The 20,648-nt window shown below is 37.5% G+C and overlaps 2 protein-coding genes across 4 annotated transcripts; one reads left to right on the top strand and one right to left on the bottom strand.

Annotated features, from left to right (window-relative positions):
- Positions 1-8,216, bottom strand: LOC588398 (glutathione S-transferase theta-1). The gene is made up of 5 exons (XM_011679310.2): positions 7,992-8,216; positions 4,786-4,873; positions 3,872-4,028; positions 2,893-3,045; positions 1-1,171 (listed from the first exon to the last, which is right to left on the bottom strand). The coding sequence occupies exons 1-5, from the start codon at positions 8,101-8,103 to the stop codon at positions 1,022-1,024; spliced, it is 660 nt and encodes a 219-aa protein (XP_011677612.2). The 5' UTR covers positions 8,104-8,216; the 3' UTR covers positions 1-1,021.
- On the top strand, positions 7,990-20,340 carry LOC588420 (glutathione S-transferase theta-1). 3 transcript variants are annotated; one of them, XM_030991990.1, is made up of 6 exons: positions 7,990-8,042; positions 10,244-10,363; positions 16,088-16,175; positions 16,990-17,146; positions 17,929-18,081; positions 19,066-20,340. In XM_030991990.1, the coding sequence occupies exons 2-6, from the start codon at positions 10,252-10,254 to the stop codon at positions 19,240-19,242; spliced, it is 687 nt and encodes a 228-aa protein (XP_030847850.1). In that variant the 5' UTR covers positions 7,990-8,042; positions 10,244-10,251; the 3' UTR covers positions 19,243-20,340. The 3 variants fall into 3 exon arrangements, with proteins under 3 accessions (XP_030847850.1, XP_030847851.1, XP_793199.3); XM_030991991.1 differs by having other exon boundaries at positions 7,991-8,038; positions 10,240-10,363; XM_788106.5 differs by lacking the exon at positions 7,990-8,042 and having other exon boundaries at positions 10,082-10,363.
- Positions 20,341-20,648: the final 308 nt, after the last annotated feature.

Below are 20,648 nucleotides of genomic sequence, written 5' to 3' on the forward strand. Positions count from 1 at the left end.
TTGTTTTCTCAATTATAGACTTTATTAAAGAATAAGGATTTACAATATAAACTCAAGATTGTCTACCAAATGCAAGTAAAATTGAAAATGTATTTGGAGATGTGTCACTGTTTATTGGTTAACGCATGTCTGCATACGATCTGTCATTTTGATGCGTCAGCCGGATCCATCAAGTTTAATTATTAGCCCATGTGCTAATTGCCTTCACAGGCTTGTAAGTGTAGGTAATATCGCAATCAAAAGACGCCAATATCAAATTGTAAAAACCTAATATGTTTGTTAATATATTATATTTGATCATGCAAGTTAATTTTATTACATTTTATTTTGTTTTACATGTATTTTCCATTGGAAATACAAAATGAAAAGATGAACCCCCAAGAAACAAAAATTGCATTGGTTGAGTGAAGCTGGGAACAGACTGAATAAATATAATGCCATTATAAAAAATTGTTCAATTGACATATACAAAAGTAGTATAAGAATATACACAGATATAACAATAAATATTACAATTTGCACTACAATCCAAACATCGCACTTCAATTTTATTATAAATACGCTGTTAAACCCCCTTCAGATAAGAAACGACAAAACCGCTGCGTTTGTTTTAATATGTTGCCGTAAAGTACAATACGCGTCACATTTCTGCATTATGACATAAAGTTCAGTGACAATGACAATGACAGTGACAATTTATTCTCATGTCACCCACATGGGGTATTGGAGAAGTTTACAATCAAGTTTACGCGCAAGTCTTTTGTTGCGCGTAGTTACCATTCTTGCCGTGTATACTTAAAAAACAACGGCGGTTTTGTTTGCGGCTGTTTTTTCCGCGTCATATCTGTATGAGCCTTTACGGTGCAGGGCTTAGCCTTGAAACTTCGCCATTGATAAAATCGCGATGTTGGCTGAATCCTGATGTTAGGATTGTAGTATGAAATGGGTCTTATAATGACAGTACGAAATGAAGATTTGTTTTCAGAAGCAGAACGTGTCACAATCTCAATCTTCGGAAGGTCTACTTCGCAAGCGAATCTCTCCAATCATATAACTTAACAATGATCTCATCGAAAGCTGGCTGGAGACAAGCCTTCACTCTATCCATGTACCCCTTCATCTTTGGGTTGTCTTTAAAGATGTCACGACCGTTCACGGTGAACTGCGCAAACTGTAGAAATAGTTTGACAAAAAGAAAAAGAAAAAGAAAGAAGACGTTATAAGACACAAAAAATACAACAAAAAAACGATTATGAATCCTCTGCCGAGTGTGAGTTTCTGACAGGTCTATAATTACAGGCGTATGAGGAAGGCGGGAGAGTGGGGTGTGGTGGGGAAGGGGGTGTGGTGGGGAAGGGGGTCTGCTGCCCCCGAATATTTGAAATTAACCATATAAACCGCCACCTGACACTAGGCACCGATCCTCTCATATTTGGACAACCGCTACCAGAGAGGTGCTTAACCCTTACTGTACTGGGCTATTTTGAGCACCTCATGACTGGGGGAAGGGGGGCCTGTTTTAATTCATATCTCCCACCGCTTAGGAAGAAATACATCTAAACCTGTATTCATATTTCTGCTTGTACATGAATAAATGCAATTATAGCACTTTTTGATGACATGCGCATACTAATTGTTATGTAACACCTTACAGGTATATCCGATTTCGACGAAAATGGTATCAAAATGTGCGTAAGACTTGAGGAAAAAAGTCATAAAACGACAATTCAAAATTCCAAGCGGTTGCGGCGCAATCTCCGAAAATGTCGATGGGGGGGGGGGGCTTACGATTGTCCACGGATTTATTTTTCCGTAAATAGCTCGTAACAATCCGTAAGTATCGCAAACCGCTCGCAACAACACGTAACGATCCGTAAACTGCTCGCAAGAATCCGTAAATGACTCGTAAGAAAGAAAAAAAGCAATTTGTTAGGGTTAGTTTACGATTTGTTTATGGATATTTACGGATTATTACGAGTGCTTATGTATTATTTACGATTTCATTGTTACGGGTTAATACAAGCACTTTACGTATAGTTACGAGTACTTTCCGGATAGCTACGGATACTTTACGTATACTTGCGAATTGTTTACGATTTGGGTAAAGGTATAAAAACTGCAAATTCGAACACTTATTTTTCAGTTGTTATTATTTGGTTACAAATCGTAAGGACTCGTTAATACTCGTTACTAACTCGTAAATTTTCGTGACAACACGTAAACATGTCGTAACTAACACGTTAGTTGCTCGTAGTTATTCATGACAACTCGTACCGAATCGTGGAATTTTGCCGTAATAACACGTAATAACTCGTAATAGTCCGTAATAAACCGTAAATAGCTCGTAACTACTCTTTACTAGGTTGTAAAAGTGGCCAAATCGTAAGGATCCGTGAAAGATCCGTGAATTTGCGCGATCCGTAAGGACTCGTAAGAAAAATCCGTGTATGTGAAGGGGGTATAAATGAATTATGTACTACTAAGTACATGTATAATAATTCGATTTATATAATGAGGAGTTTGTCACAAACTAATTTGCGAGAAAATGTCGAGTAGAAAACATTCCCTTAAATTCAGAAATCTGTCTTGCCGACTAATAATTGCAGGTAGATCAAAATTTTCTGACATGTAAGTTCATCCCTCATTCCTATACACTCACTGCTGATCCTTTTGATTGTAATCTCAGGTAAATGAATTATAATGATGACGGTAATGATGATAATAAGGTACCCATTTACTACACTTGAGTAGAGAGTAGCAAATGTAGATTACTGTCTTTTCAAAGGATGTTAGTGCCGCGGCGGGGCTCGAACCGGAAACTATAAGTGGTGACGTATCCACTGGATTACGACACCCCTAGAAAGACCTATACGTTACATAGGTATACATTACCTCACAAACAGCCATGATATCCGCGATTGATATTTCGTTGCCACAGAGGAAGTCATTATCTTTCAGGAAACTCCCCTCGATCTTGTCCAGACCTTGCTTGAGATTCTCTGCCTCAGTCTTGACTTTTTCCTGATCTACAACAGGATCAAATACCTGAAAACCAATACAAAAAACAAAGGAAAGAATATCACAGTTTGGGGGTTAATATTCTGTATTTCTATAGTGTGTCACTTTTGACTTTTGACAATAATATCTTTCATTATCTCCATTCTTTGACAGGGTATATGACAAATGATTTTAGGGGGGAGTGAAGATATAGCAATTGCTTTAAAATGTTGATTTTAAAAAGGCATTGGCTGGAAAAGAAACAAAAAGGATGTTAGCCGTATGAATATAGAACTTAGTACTCTAACTTCCGAGAAGATCTGACTGTCGCCTGGCAAGATTGGATTGAGAAGATTGGCGAACATCAGCTCGAGTTGCATAATATGTTTAGAATAAAGAATGTAAAGAAAGAAAGACAAAGAGAAAGACAAACAAAGAGAAATAAATAAATAAATACATAAAGAGGGACCGGAAAGAAGCCAGAGAGATATAAAGAGAGAAAGAGAGGTAGAGAGTGAGAGACAGAGAGGGAGAGAGAGAGAGAGAGAGAGAGAGAGAGAATGGAACGGGGGAGGAGAGATATGTCCGGGGGTTGGGCATGGTTCGGCTTGGAAAGACGGGGAATAAAAGTCGGCATAGTAAAGAAAACATGAACTCGGAGGACGCTTGTGGAAGCCCAAACGCCCAATAATTCGAAAAACTCACTTTATCCCCGATAAACTCAGTATTTCGAGCGAAAAATCAATGTTTATCGCGAAAAGCTGGTTCATCAGTCGATATGCAGAGCTTTTGCTCGAGAAAAAAAAAACATTTCCCGTCGATGAATTGAGCATTTGACTTGCCAAAGACGTCACAACGTATAGTTTATATATACCTCAGCCACGAAGAGTGCCATACACTTGCCCCTAGTGCCTGTATGATGAAAGGCGATATACTCATTCACACGTGCACGGGACTTCATGTCCTTAGGGTACCAATTATCCTTAATCTTGTCGGCATACTTGTTAATCAGGTAACGGAATATGGCCACCCTACGAAAAGAATAGACAAACAAAATTAAAGAATAAAATATAGCGACTCTGCGGACGTGTAGTAAAAACAAATATAGGGGAGATATTACCCAAAAGGTCATACAATACCGTTAAGGGTATTTTTATTTTTCATATTGACTTAACGTGTTGCTGTTTTGAATTGGTCCTGCTTGAGGTATAAAGTATATACCTCACATTCAGACGACCGTTGCTGTTCATACTACTACTACTGCTAGTACTTCTACTACTGCTAATAATAATAATAATAATAATAATAATAATAATAATAATAATAATAATAAAAATAATACCACTACTAGTACTACTATAATTCTACTACAAACTAGCATGTCTACTACTACTACTACTACTACTACTACTACTACTACTACTACCACTACTACTTCTACAACGACCACTACTACTACAACGACCACTACTACTCCGCTACTTCTACTACTACGCCGTGAATACTCACACTACTACTTATACTACTACTACTACTACTACTACTACTACTACTACTACTACAACTAGGAATAGTACTCTTTCTCTTATTTCTACCATTACTCCCGGTGCGAGGTGAAAGAATTATAATTTTTATGTATATATAATTCATTTGAAATTACGATCATGCTGGGCCTATATCGCTTGTAATTACGCAATATTCCTCCAATTCTCATGGTACAGTACTCTTGTTTTGTCACATAAGAAACACACGCATGACAGGGGAAAGCAAGTAAGAAACAATTCTTACATTTCACCGAGGTAGAAATCGCCATCTTTCAGTCCTGGAAGTGTTTCGAGTGGGAACTTGTCTGCGAACTCTGGCTTCTTGTGCTCGCCTTAAAAAATGAAAATAAACACGATTACATTTAAATGGTTAATAATAATAATACATTTATAGAGCGCAGAAACTTTTCAGCATTAAGTGTATATTTTACTGCGCTATTGATGTCATTTTGTTACCCAAATGGATTCTTAACGGCACAATAGGGGATTAACGTCCTATAATCAATAAGTGTATGCTTATTCATTCAGCCCTGGAACTGCTTGGACAGGGAACTTGTCCGCGTACTAGGGCTTCTTGTGCTTGCTCTTAAATAAAAGTAAACACGTTTACATTTGAATATATATTCTTTCTTGGCATTGGTATCATGTGTTGGACTGTTTAAGGCACAATAGGGGATTAGCGACTTTAGGCTTATTCGATCAGGGGGAGGGTAATTACACTCGTGGCAGAGTATATCTTCCCTTTTCTGTATGCCAACTCTGAACTGAGCCATGACATGTAGGTACTAAAGGGTGTCTCAATAAAAGTAAAAGTCTACCGGAATATAGTCAATGATACAAACAGAAATATCAAACTTTGTCTGGACAGAATATTGGGTTTACTAGTCATAACATGAATAACATCTGAAAGCACCCCAATTCCAGGATGAGTATTCATCCACCCCTGTCTCAAAGATTTTATGCAAAGGAACCTATACAAGAATCACAATAGGCAGTTATGCACAGTGACAGTGTTTGAGAAACAGCTTACACGAAACGAGAGGGTTTGTATTGCTAGTCGGTTGGTTGCTAAGACGGTCGATGACACTGAACAGAGAATCCTATCATGTCCTTACTAACACATCTCAGACAGGTTTGAAAAACAAAATGATCTTCAATCTCCATACTAAGAAGGGTAAAAGGAAAATGTTTACTTTTATTAAGATTGCGAATGACTAAGCAATATTTCTGCCTGAGCAGAAGTAGATTAGGACAAAGAAAAAAACGGGTTTGGAGGGTTATACAAAGCAACGATTTGAGGACAATCGATAATAACGAGCTAAATTGTGTCTTTGTAGAACGTATGCTAGTCGATGATGATAATGAATATCAAGCATTCATTTCTCAGATCCCAAATATTTTTAAACAAGACCAATTTATTTTATTAAATCTAACTGTTCTCAAATTCTTGACATATGACCAGCCCTAAAAACTAAGAGGAAAGCACTTGTGTACTGTTTACTGTCTCAGAGATATTTTCGGCAGTATTTATCTTCAATTTGTTATTGATTTTCTTCATCGATAATCAGAAGCAAAGAGAGTATAGTGATGACAAAATTAATCCATCTTAGTAACATTCAACAGATCGATACCAGAGGAACAACCGACCGAATGATAATCGACATAATGAAAATTAAATTTCCTCTAAATATAGTGGTCGTGATTTTATTGACTGTCGGTTAGAGTTGACGATATGACTTGGGCATGTAATGGATCAGAAAACGTCATTAAGGAAAAGGGTGGTGAGGAAAATAAATAGGAGAAAACAAACTTGAGTCCCACTATCCCCATAAGGACACATCTTCATCAACATCGATTAACACCGTGGGATGTGCTATAACACTACTATTCCCCCGTAATTAAAAAGAGAAAGAAAAAAATTATCTGGAAAGTACATGCACCGGCTTTTTCTTTTCGTTTCCTCATTTTTTTTTTATCGCACAACCCCCCCCCCCCCTCCCCTTCCCAAGCCCTATTTTCATAAGACCTTGGTCAAGTTGAAAAGCATAAACATTATTTTCAATGATATAGGCCTAACTTTTCGAGAAAGTGAAAATATAACTAGCAATGTTTTGGGAGTTAATATCTTCATATTGAACTCTCGATGATTCCCAGTGCTCGAAACTGGAATTTGCCATAATTGCATGACTAAGCAATTCCTTTTCAATTCCGACCGTGTACACATTGCATAACAATATCGATACTGTACACATATTGGGCGACCACCTAAATCTTTGATTCAATTGTATCCGGACTACTGTAGTGGAAGAGGATTGTTGCTAACGCATTGAATTGCTGAAACGATGAGTTGGCATTTTTGCACGATACCAGGTACGCAAATGAAACCATGTCTGTTTGCATTTCATGAGCCATTTTTGTAATGTAAGCAAGTTTAAAGCACCTCCAATCTTTGTTAACCCTAATTAAGACCCCCCCCCCCCTTCTACGATTTGTTTGATTGTTCGGGCACGCATATGATGGTGCCCCACCGCTCGCTGACTTTTTTCTTTCGAGTCTTGCGCATCTTTTAAAACAATTTTTTTTTTTAATCGGACCTACAGTTAGAAGGTCACGTGACCTTTTGTCTTTGCATGTCAGCCCGAAAATCGCAAATTTTCGTGATTTGTGTACAAAACATATTGAAATGTGATTTTTCCTAAAAAAATATCAAACATTGGTTATCGGGTCTTGTTTAAAGTTTAGGTGGTTGTTTTGGGAGTCAAAATGGGGTAGTGAGCACTATTTTTTTTTTTGGGGGGGGGGGGCCCTGAAATCTTTTCGTTTTCGAAGATGCCCTTTTCTTGTCCGTGCAGACTATGGTTACATTAAGCTGCTTCAAGAAGTGCTTCGCAGCGCGCAGTCTGAAAGGGTTTATCTGGCAGGTACTACAGTACTGCCAATCCGAACATATAAAGTTGGTGGAGTTTCTTGAGGAAAGAATGTGTGGACATTGGATTGACCTTTTCAGGGATCTACTTGAAAGAGGGCTATTTCCTGGAGTCTTCTTGGACAAGGGTTTGGTCTAGTTCTGCTTCACAGGTGTAAATCCAGGTGTGAAAAACTTTTAGGGAAGTTCTAAATTAGTATTATCTTTCAAATGCCGTTGGAATTTAACCTTTTCATTTTTTGGGCCTACAAATGGGACATAGTCACTTTAAATTCACAATAAAATTCGATAACAAAAAATTAATCAATTCCAAAAAATAAACTTAAACAGTCGAAGAAAAAAAAACTTTGAAATTTGAAAAAAAATTGTCCCCTCCTCCAGGGCGTGAATTTTATATTTTTCCTCGGATTAAGTTTACCGGTATATATATATATTTTTTTTCTTCCTTTTTTTTTCCTTCCCGGGCTCCGTAGTTTTCATAGCCACTCATCCACAATAAACCAATCACAACAAAAAGAGCATACCCGCAAAGATGTCGATGTATTGAAGCTCATGTGGAATATCCGTCAGCTTCAGAAACATGACCACAGCACGGCATGGCTGGGATCTCAGATCAACGTACAGCTGGATTGTCATGGCGGTTTTGAATTCTCGGATTTTGCCCTGGTTCTTAACTTCTTACTCGGTACGTGTCGCTAATTCGTTCCTTACCTGTCGACTGCTGACAAATACAATGACACCGCAGTCGATGTTTATGCTGACGGTGTGCAGAGTGTTTGGGCTCCATGCATGTGGACAATGGGTCGATTACGCAATAAATACGTACAACTTTGGGCATCATGTCCCTGATATAACTAGGCGTTTTGGCTTGCGCCTGTAATCCAGCTAAAAGTGGAAGTTACAAACTGATTCAGCCGAGGACGCAGGTTCAAAACTGAATCACGTCTTTCGGATGATGACGTTTAAAGGTCGGTCCCCAGACGTAAATAATCATATCTAATTGATACACGTCTGTAAAAACCTAATACATACACACACACAATTCCGAGGAATAAACCCTGAAAAATCACACGCTGTGTCCGTCCAACGAGAAAGGACTTAATCCTTTCCCAAAGAGTACATGTGACATTAAACTGTGCAGATAGTTTAGACGGAATGTGAGAGGCATTGTATCGAATGATTGGGACATATATCCAGGAAAGCAGCATCTACACGAGGAGGACGATTTTTATCAAGAATTGTTGATCAAGCCGTGTTGATTTGGACTGATGAGATCGACCGTAAGGTTTCATGTTCAAGAATGGAAGAAGAAACAATCCGCTCAAAAACCGTTACAAATTACAGAAGTGAGGGTAACTGGTATGTAGTTTGTCATTATTGATCTGTCTCCCTTATTAAAGACACGAGTAATTTTAGCCCGACGCCAAGACTCTGGTAATCTGCCTGTATTGAGGGATATATTAAAGAGATGGACGAGAGGATATGATATTTCTAGGGCACAGTTCTTCAGTATGACGTCTTTCGTCTATGTCTGATCGTCAAGGAAACGGAGTTAAGTCCTTTGTCAATCCCGTTTGTTGCTACGGCAGGCAGCCAGTGAAAACGAATTCGTTTAATCAAATTATGGAAATGCAAGCATCACTTTAAACAAACAGAACTTTGTTATTCCTGGCTCATTTTTCCTGATTGAGGTGTCATATGAAAGAGCAAAAAATGAACTTTCTAGAAATGTGAATTTTTTCCTTCGAAATTCAGATACCGCCCGCCAAATGACTTTTTTGTTTCCTTCCTTCAAATTGCTTTCAATCACTTATGCGTGAAATATACATCATATGAGTTGCATCAATTGAAAGAGGGGGATCTAAGCTTTACAAATATGTGTCATTTAATAATTATAATTGTGATTAAGTTATGATAAAACATCGATAATTCTCGGTTTAGTTTTTTCTGGGTCGCACAGTATAGTTTAATTTATACAAATAAGCATCTATACACTTTCAAACATGGAGTGAGCAATCTTTGTTCCTTTTGCATTATGGAGAGGGGAGGGGATAGGTAAGATGGTATGTGTGTCTGAATGTGTGATTGTGTGTGTGTCTTTTATTTTAAGGAAATATTATTCATTCAGTGCACAACATATTATATTGTTATAAATGAGTAATATCTTACAACTGTATATAATTATGTTATATTTCTGTTATAATTAGTAACTAAACGTATATGCTTAGTTATACATTTGTAATAGTTTGAGATGTACAAATGGAAAGTTGCGATATGTCATTATATATTTCATTAATGTTAAAGTAATTTCATTCCAATATCTTGTAATATTATAATAAATTAGAAAACTTTTATCTCAAATACCAAATTTCAATGACTTCGGAGGGAGTCATCTTGGCCGGGAGAGGTAATAGTTTAATAAAATAGTTGATCGGTAGGCAAATGTTTCTCGGGTGGTATTTATCGGGGGTGGTAATTCAGGGGACAGTAAAGTAGGAAGAGATTTCGCACATTTCTCCTGAGCATAAGTCACTATCCTGTATAGCGAGGGTTAGAGGGTCTAACTGCACTGTCAACGTTGAGGGTCTGTTATTTCATCAGCTGATTGGGCTTGCGATACGGAAACGGTCCAGAGGCTGGACTAGAAGCTCACGCAAACTCTCTGCACACCGTCAGCATAAAGATCGACTGCCGTGCCATTGTCTGTCAGCAGTCGTCAGGTAAGGAACGAAGCTACACGTACCGAATTAGAACCAGGACAAAGTCTGAGAATTCAAAACCATCATGACAGTCCAGCTGTACGTTGATATGAGATCCCAGCCATGCCGTGCTGTGGTCATGTTTCTGAAGCTGACGGATATTCCACATGAGCTTCAATACATCGACATCTTTGCGGGTATGCTCTTTTCGTTGTGATTGGTTTATTTTTATTGTGATTGATTTTTGTTTAGGGGGAGTCGTCACACCCCCCCCCCCCCCGGAAAATTTTAAAAGTGCACACAAAAATGTATAGCAAATACTGACTAAAGACTGTAACACACTTTTAGGCTGTGGAGGCCCAAGAATACAGTGTTTAGACTAATAAAAATGCAGAAATCTTCTCGCTCGGTCGCTACGCACCCTCGCATTATATCCTTCGAAATGAACAAGTAAATATTATAGAAGATTTGTATTCCGTTGGTATCATGTAAGCAAAGTTTACACATATGTTTACAAGATTAAGAGTTATAGAAATAGGTCAGTCATACAAAAATGAATATTCCGCTTGCTCTTTTAATGAGTGCCTTCCTGCCGGGTTATAAGCATATTGATGCTTAAGGGGAAATGGTGTACATCTTACTAAAAAACATTAAGTCAAGGTCCTTGACTACCACATATATATATTTGCAATTTCAATTCACATAGCGATATCAATATATACATGAAAATGACAGAGGCTTAGAGTGGGAAATAGAAATCCCATCAAAGCCGAAACTCCCTACTTACTAAAATTTACCTACTAAATATTTACAACCCTTCGGACTGCACACTAATTATAGGCAAAGTAAAAGAGAAGTATGACAAAAGTATATTGCTTGTTTTTATACTATAGTTTTGCTTAATGCTAGGAATGTAATTTTGTAATACAACGAAACTTCCAAAACCTGTGAAGGGGTAGTCATTTGCGTCACCTTAGCCCCTCTCGTTCACTACGCTCACTCGTAATTGTATAGCGAATTGCATACAATTGTTGATAGGTATAACAAACATTATGGCTTCTTCTACCTAACAACACGGAATGTATGTTATTTGCATTCTTACGATTGAATAACAATAATTCGTAACAGGTTGGCTAATTTGTAAGGAGGCACTTAACAAAGATTGGAGGTGCTTTAAATTATGTAATTCCATTACGAAAATGGCTTATTAATTGCAAACAAACTGGTATTGTGCAATATGCCAACGAAAACATGACCGATTACTAGATGCAAAGAAACATAGTTGCATCTGCGTACATGGTATTATGCAAAATGCCAACTCATCGTGTCAGCGATAAAATGCGTTAGCAACAATCCTCTTCCCCCTACAGTAGTCCGCATACAATTGAATAAAAGAGTTAGGTGGTCGATCAAACTGTGTACAGTATCGATAATAAACAACGGAAAGGCGACATGTCCTATGAAGATAGACTCACTACTCTTCACTGGTCAAGCTTATCTTCCAGGAGAGACCATCTCCTTCTTTCATTCACTTTCAAATGCCTCGGTGGTCTCACCCTTTGTGAGGCTCTTACTGAATCCACCCAGATCAATTCCAGGCGGCAAGAGGTACTTACATTCCGCCACCTTCCTTCTCGGACACAGGCACTTTTTTTTTCTCCATCTCGCCGTTTTCCAAGACTGTGTAACAACCTTCCCACAGAAATAAAAGACACTGAAACAATCTCTTCTCACTGTTCATTGAACTCATTTAATTCAATGTAAAACAATGTATTGATAATTATTAATGGTAATATTTTTCATACTCGTGTCTGATTTCAAATTCTGTCCATTTCTCTCAAGCTGATCGTCACTTAAAAGCAACTGATATGTAATTTTACTGTGCCTTTTTGGAAACCCTAAGATTAATTATACATCTTACCTAGATCATAACTGAATAATTTGTTTATTTTGTCACTTAGAAATAATATCAATATTGCAAGCTCATTTCTTCGTTCCGTTCAGTACATATTAGGCTTCAGATTACAATTTTATTAATTTCATTTTGAAAGTTAGAAATTATTGTAAAGCATTTTATACCATTATGTAACTTTCCTTCCCAATAATAATCATATCAAATGTTTCTAATGTAAGCACCGGGTTATTGATTTGAAAGTGTTTATATTTATGTGATGAACGTAAAGCCATTGTAATGACATAATAATGTAATGAAAGTAATCAAGGATATAATAGTAATTGCTCCAACTACTGTTATCCTGATATATATATATATATATTTATTTATTTTCTCATATTGTGAATTTTTATTCTGTTCTTTACTTTTAATTTTCCAGGATGCAGACTGTGGGGGGTGACATACTTTCGAGTAATAGCAATTTAAATTGCTTTTGTCACCCCTGACCAGCAGATTGTATCCTTCTCTCTATCTCCTCTCCACTTTCCTAAAGCTGTTTGAATGTATTCAAATTGATTGTTATACTCACTGTATGTTTTCCGATTGGTCAAATAAATAATAATAATAATAATAATAATAGGGACTTTTAGATTTGCGTGGACTGATACGTCCATTAAAGGCAGTGCATTAAAAGGACGTCGATCGTAGCAATCCACGTTGTCGTTTTGCAAATCTAAAAGTCCCTATTGTTATGCAATGTGAACGCGGACGGAATTGAAAAGGAATTGCTTAGTCATGCAATTGTGGCACAGTCCCGTTTCGAGCACCAGGAATCATCGAGAGTTCAATAGACATATATAGGATGATTCAATATGAACACTTTAACTCCCAAAACATTGCTAGTTATATTTTCACTTTCTTGAAAAGATAGGCCTATATCTTTGAAAATAATGTTTATGGTTTTCAACTTGACCAAGGTCTTATGAAAATAGGGCTGGGGGGGGGGGGGTTGTGCGATAAAAAAAAAAATGAGGAAACGAAAAGAAAAAGCCGGTGCATGTACCTTCCAGATGATTTTTTTTCTTTCTCTTTTTAATTACGGGGGAATAGTAGTGTTATAGCACATCCCTCAGTGTTAATCCATGTTGATGAAGATGTGTTCATATGGGGATATAGGGACTCAAGTTTGTTTTCTCCTATTTATTTTCCTCAGCACCCTTTTCCTTAATGACGTTTGCTGTTCCCTTACATGCCCAATTCACACCGTCAACTCTGTCCGGGCTAACCGACAGTCAATAAAATCATGACCACTATATTTAGAGGTAATATAATTTTCATTATGTCGGTTATCATTCGGTCGGTTGTTCCTCTGGTATCGATCTGTTGAATGTTACTAAGATGGATTATTTTGGTCATCACTATACTCTCTTTTCTTCTTTTCTTCTTAAACATCAATGAATAAAGTTATTAACAAATTGAAGATAAATACTGCCGAAAAAAATCTGTGAGGCAGTAAACAGTACACAAGTGCTTTCCTCTTATTTTTCAGGGCTGGTCCCATGTCAAGAATCTGAGAAGAGTAAAAAATAAATTGGTCTATGTTTAGAAAATATGTGGGATCTTAGAAATTAATGCTTAATATTCATTCTCATACATCGACTAGCATACGTTCTACAAAGACACAATTTAGATCGTTATCATCGATTGTCCTCAAATCGTTGCTTTGTATAACCCTCCAAACATGTTATTTTGTTTTCCTTTGTCCTCCTAACGACTTCTGCTTACTAAGAAATATTGCTTAGTCATTCGCGATCACAATGAAACTAACGTTTTCCTTTCACCCTTCTTAGTATGAAGTTTGAAGATCATTTTGTTTTTCAAACCTGTTTGAGATGGGTCAGTTAGGACATGATCGGATTCTCTGTTCAGTGTAACTTAGACCATGGACCTTTTGGCCCGAATTCACAAAGGAGGTTTGTCGACAAACCTAGGCTTATGTGCGTCATATGACGCGTTCTGACGCGTTTGTACAAAACCTAGGTTTATGTGCGCCATAATTATGACGCGTTTCGACGCGTTTGTACAAACCTAGGTTTGTACAAACGGGTCATATGACGCACATAAACCTAGGTTTTCAGACAAACCTCCTTTGTGAATCCGTGCCATTACGGATGGACATTCGTCGTTTTCTTAACGAATTCATTGTGATGGTCTCCGTCAATGTCGTCTAAATATTATTCCGTACATGTTTCTTTACTTTGATCTCATAAGGTCCGCCGCCAAAAAGCCGGGACAGAATCAAAACTGTTGTTACACGTGTTAATCTACATGCGCAGAAGATAATAACTCGCTTAAATTATGGAAAATCGGTGTGCAGTTCTGGTTTATAATCGGAAATTGTTGTTCCGTGTACTGTATTTTATTTTGAATAACATGTTGATATATACAAGATAGAGGTTATATTTGGATTGGTTGTGATTTAAAATCCCGTTTCCCCCCAATTTCCTCGAAATATTCCAAAGTTACAACGCACAGGGCTTATAAAGATCATGGCCTTCTAATTGTTTTATAAGGTCATGGGTGTGTGCGAAAGTTTGCGAATCAGTAATAATACATTTCATATCACCAAAATCGTCTGCTTTTCAACTTTGCTGCTCCCCATTGGGGATGTTTTTATTTAAGACACACACTTACAGAGCACATCATCCAAACAAATCCCAAGAGAGGGAAACTGCTCTTTTGTCAATGACCGAAAATGCTTACGCAGTCGTTATTGTTAAAACAGCTGAATGTTCTCATTAAGATGCACATAATCAGAAGGCGGTGACTCTCATTGGATCAAAGAAAGAATCACGTCGAATGTCCATCCGTAATAGGTCCATGCTTAGACCGTCTTAACAACCAACCGACCAGCAATACAAACCCTCTCGTTTCGTGTAAGCTCTTTTTCAAACACTGTCACTGTGCCTATTAACTGCCTATTGTGATTCTTGTAAAAGTTCCTTTGCATAAAATCTTTGAGACAGGGGTGGATGAATACTCATCCTGGAATTGGAGTGCTGTCAGATGTTATTCATGTTATGACTAGTAAACCCGATATTCTGTCCAGACAAAGTTAGATTTTTGTTGACATTTCTGTTTGTACCATTGACTTTATTATTGTTATTGTTATTACTATCATTATTAGTAGTAGTAGTAGAAGAAGTAGTATTTGTGTTATTGTTGTTGTTATTATTATTATCATCATTACTATTGTTGCTAAATATATTACTCATTGCGGATATAGTATCGAAAATAATATCGCTAGTGATATTCGTTTGTCTCGCGATGTATAGTCAACAAGGGATCTAAAGATATCGCGACGTTTCGTGTGCCGCTGCAACACTTCGTCAGGTGATAAAATATATTTCATCACCTGACGAAGTGTTGCAGCGACACACGAAACGTCGTGGTCTTCTAGATCCCTTGTTGACCATACATTGCGAGACAAACGAATATTACTAGCGATATTATTTTCGATATTATTATTGTTGTTGTTACTATTGTTGTTGTTATTATCATGGTTTTAGTTATTATTATTATTGTTGTTGTTGGTTTTCTCCTCCTTCTTCTTATTATCATCATCATCATTATCTTCAGCATCATCATTGATTAATTTTGCGTCACCTTTTTCGATAAAGTCCGGTAGACTTTTGTTTTTATTGAGACACCCTTTAGTGCCTGCATGTCATGGCTCAGTTTTAAGTTGGCATACAGAAAAGGGAAAATATACTCTGCCACGGGTATAACCCTCCCCCTCCTCCGATCAAAAAGGCCTACAGTTAAGAAAAATAGGTCGTTAATCCCCTATTGTGCCTTAAACAGTCTAACACATGATACCAATGCCAAGGATGAATACTATTCAAATATAAACATGTTTACTTTTATTTTAGAGCGAGCACAAGAAGCCCTAGTACACGAACAAGTTCCCTCTCCAAACAGTTCCATTTAAATGTAAACATGTTTATTTTTTTTTATTTTTTTTAAGGCGAGCACAAGAAGCCAGAGTTCGCGGACAAGTTCCCACTCCAAACACTTCCAGGACTGAAAGATGGCGATTTCTACCTCGGTGAAATGTAAGAAGTTTTTTTTTCTTATTTGCTTTTCCCTGCCATGCGTGTGTTTCTTAAGTGACAAAACAAGAGTAATGTATCACAAAAAATTGGCGAATATTGCAAAATTACAAGCGCTATAGGCTAGCATGATCATAATTTCATATGTATATTCTAGACATACAAAATATAACTATTTTACCTCGCAACGGGAGTAATGGTAGAAATAGAGAAATACTATTATTCCTAGTTGTAGTAGTAGTACATTGTAGTTGTAGTAGTAGTAGTATAGTAGAAATATTAGTAGTGGAAGTATTCATGGCGTTAGTAGTAGAATATTTGGAGTAGTAGTACTAGTTGTGGTAGTGGTGGTAGTAGTAGTAGTAGTCGTAGTAGTAGTAGTAGTAGTAGCAGCAGTATAGTAGTAAGGAAAAATGGTCGTCTTAATGTGAGGTAAATATTATATACCATAAGCAGGATCAACTCCAAACGGTAGCACGTTAAGTCTATATTAAAAATAAAAATACCCTTAACGTTATTGTATGACCATTTGTGTGATATCTCTCCCATATTTTGTTTTGATTAAGCGTTCGCAGAATCGCTATATTCCGTTCTTGGTTTCGTATTTTGACTTTTAATTCTTTCGCATAGTCGCTGGAGTTCGTTCTTTTATTGTTTTTTGCTATTCTATTCGAATGGTGGCTTTATTCCATTCTATAATTTTGTTGACTATTCTTTTCGCAGGGTGGCTATTCTCCATTCTATAATCGCTTTGGCTATTCTTCCCGCAGGGTGGCTATATTTCATTCTTTAATTGTGTTGGCTATTCTTTTCGCAGGGTGGCTATATTCCATTACCTGATCGCCAAGTATGCCAACAAGATTGAGGATCATTGGTACCCTAAGGACCTAGAGGCCCGTGCACGTGTGGATGAATACATCGCCTTTCATCATACAGGCACTAGGGGCAAGTGTATGGCACTCTTCGTGGCTGAGGTATATATATCAAAACTATGTTGTGAAATGTGAAGTCTTTGGCAAGTCAAACGGCCAATGGTTCATTGCCGATTTTTCAACGGGAAATGAGGTTGTTTTTTTTCGAGCGAAAGCTCTGCATATCGACTGATGAACTTATTTTTTCGCGATAAACATTGTTTTTTTCGCTCGAAAAACTGAGTTTATCGAATTGTTGGGCATTATGGCCTTCCATAATCAACCTCCGATTTCATGTTTTCTCTACTATGCCAACTCGTATTCCCTTTCATTCCACTACCCTTGTCTCCTCCCTCATCCCCTTCTCTCTCTCTCTCTCTCTCTCTCTCTTTCTCTCTGTATCTTTCTCTGTCTTATTTCCGGTCCTTCTTTATTTATTTATTCCTTCTCTTTGCCTGTCTTTCTCACCTTTCATTCTTTATGTGGAATATGTTATGCACCTCAAGCTGGTGTTCGGCCGATCTTCTCAAGCAGTACGAGGCGACAATCCGATCTTCTCGGAAGTAAAAGTACAAAGTTCGTCTATTCATTCGGCTAACATCCTTTATGTTTCCTTTTCCAGCAAACGCCTTTTTCTAAATCAACGTTTTAAAGCAATTGCTTTATCTTTACTTTGCCCTCCCCCCCCCCCCCCTCCCCTCTACATTCATTTGCCATAACCGCTGTCAATGAATGTAGATAATGAAAGATATTTTTTCAAACGTCCTCAAAGAAAGTGTTTTGACACCCTATAGAAATATAGAATATGAACCCCACAACTATGATATTCTTTCCTTGGTTTTCAGGTATTTGCTCCTGCTAAGGATAAGGAAAAAATCAAGACTGAGGCAAAGAATCTCAAGCAAGGTCTGGACAAGATCGAGACGTGTTTCCTGAAAGATAATAACTTCCTCTGTGGCAATGAGATATCGATCGGTGATATTATGGCTGTTTGTGAGGTAATTTTTACTTATGTAACGACAACGTATAAGCCTATCAGGGATGTCGTAGTCCAGTGGATACGTCACCAAATTATGGATCCCCTAGTTTCTGGTTCGAGTCCCGCCACAGCACTAACGTCCTTTGAAAAGACAGTAATCTACTTTTGCCACTCTATACTCAAGTGAAGTAAATGGTTACCTGGTGTCTTAATTAGGGCAGCTGGGCTAAAACCAGGTTAAAAGCAGTAGTATGTAGGCGCCTTGAGCATCCCATGGATTATGCGCGCTGTAATTATTATTGTTATTATTATTATTGTCGTTATCATCATTATCATTATTATTAGCTTACCTGAGATTACATTCAAAAGGATCGTCATTGAGTGTATAGGAATTAGGGTTGAGCCCCCTACCTTCAACTTACCCGTCAGCAAGTTTCGATCTACCTGCAATATTATTAGACGGCAAGACAGATTCCGAATTAGATTAGTGAATGCTTTCTCCTCTACAAAATTAGTTTGTGACAAACTTCTCAATACATAAATCGTATTGCTATCATAATTCATTCATGAAGTGATAAGCAATTACTACATCGACATGAGCGTACGAGCTCAATTTCGCCACAGTGGGGTGACCTAATATCAACTTTCCAATTTCTAATCTGTAATATAATGAATAGTATTTTGAAATCAAAATAAAGGCCTACTAGATCTGAATTTGTGATTCAACTAAAGCTACTCACTGGGAGCGGATGCCCAAATATGAGGGGAAGTGTGCCTAGAGTCAGGTGGCGGTTAATATGGTTAATTTAAAAACTTCGGGGGCAGCAAAGCTCCTCCCCCCCCCCCCCACCCCCACGCTCCCCCTCCTCGTACGCCTCTAATAATGACAGACCTGTCAGAAACCTAAATTTGGCAGAGGATTCACAATCATGTTTTTGTTTTTGTATTTGTCTGTCATATAACATTTTCTTTTTTTCTTTTTTTGGTCAAACTTTGTCCACAGTTCATGCAGTTCACCGTGAACGGTCGTGACATCTTTAAAGACAACCCCAAGATGAAGGGGCACATGGATAGAGTGAAGGCCCGTCTCCAGCCAACTTTCGATGAGATCCATGCTAAGATATATGCTTGGGGAGATTCGCTCCCGAAGGATGTTTCATGTCGTTGTCTTATTATGTAGACATGTCATTCGGGTTACGCTTAGGCTACACACAGGTGGGACAATAAAGATGAGATTTTGAACACATATCGTACATCGTATTTGGCTGGTTTTATTCATCGTAAAATTCTCATGACTCTGCCAAGAAGTGGCGCTATACCTCTTACAAAGTAGACCTTCCGAAAATTGAGATTATGACACGTTCTGCTTCTGAAAACCGATCCTCATTTCGTACTGCCATCATTAAGACCCATTTCACACTACAATCATAACATCAGGATTTAGCCAACATCGCAAATTTATAAAAAGGCGACGTTCCAAAACTAAGCCCTGAACCGTAAAGGCTCATACAGATATGACGCGGGGAAAAACAGCCGCAAACAAAACCGCCGTTGTTTTTTTAAGTGTACAAAAATGGCAACTACGCGTAACAATAGACTTGCGCGAATCCACTGAACTCTTCATAACACGCAGAAATGTGACGCGTATTACACTTTACGGCATTGTATTAAATAAACAAAAACGCCGCGGTTTTGTTGTTTCATTTCTGAAGGTGGTTTAACAGCGTATTTATAATAAAATTGAAGTTCGATGTCTGGATTGAAGTGCAAATGTTTATATTTATTGTAAGATCTGGGTTTATTCATATAATAATTGTGTGTATTTCCACTAACATTTATTATAATGGCATTATCTTTATTCAGTCTGTTCCCAACTTCACTCAACCAATGCTATTTTAGTTTCTTAGAGGTTCTTCTTTTCGTTTTATATTTCCACTGTAAAATACATGTCAAACAAAATAAAAATGTAATAAAGTAGACTTGCATGATCAAAAATAATATCAACAAACATAGTAGGTTGTTACAATTTGATATTGGCGTCATTTCGATTGCGCTATTACACGAAACATGTGAATTATGGAAAATAGCGCATGGGCCAATAATTGAACTTAATGGATCCGGCTGATGCATCAAAATGACAGATCGCATGCAGGCATGCGTTATCCAGTAGGCGGTCAAACATCTCCAAATGCATTTTCAATTTTACTTGAATTTGGTAGACAATCTTGAGTTTATATAGTAAATCCTTATTTTTTAATAAAGTCTATAATTAAGAAAAAACAAAAGATGCATATCACGTTATTATTAACATGTCAATGTCTTTCCCATGTGTTAAACGCTATTTGCCTAAAGCTTTGGAAGGAGAATATCCGATTGCAACTTTTAGCGTGCTATTTCAGGACGTGCTTGCCCCAGTGTATGTATCTGGCTGACTAGAGGCACAATTTAATCCCGTTCAGTCTGTTGTTAGGTCTTGGATCGAGGTGAGGCCAAATATTTTGTTCCTTCTCCATCTAAAGATATGCATAGGCCTTTGTATTTTTGTATTACACTGTTGCTCATAACGGTGGAATATTTTTTTTTATC

The sequence above is a fragment of the Strongylocentrotus purpuratus genome, unplaced genomic scaffold (assembly GCF_000002235.5).
Source record: "Strongylocentrotus purpuratus isolate Spur 01 unplaced genomic scaffold, Spur_5.0 spur5_scaffold_2, whole genome shotgun sequence".
Lineage (NCBI taxonomy): Eukaryota > Metazoa > Echinodermata > Echinoidea > Camarodonta > Strongylocentrotidae > Strongylocentrotus > Strongylocentrotus purpuratus.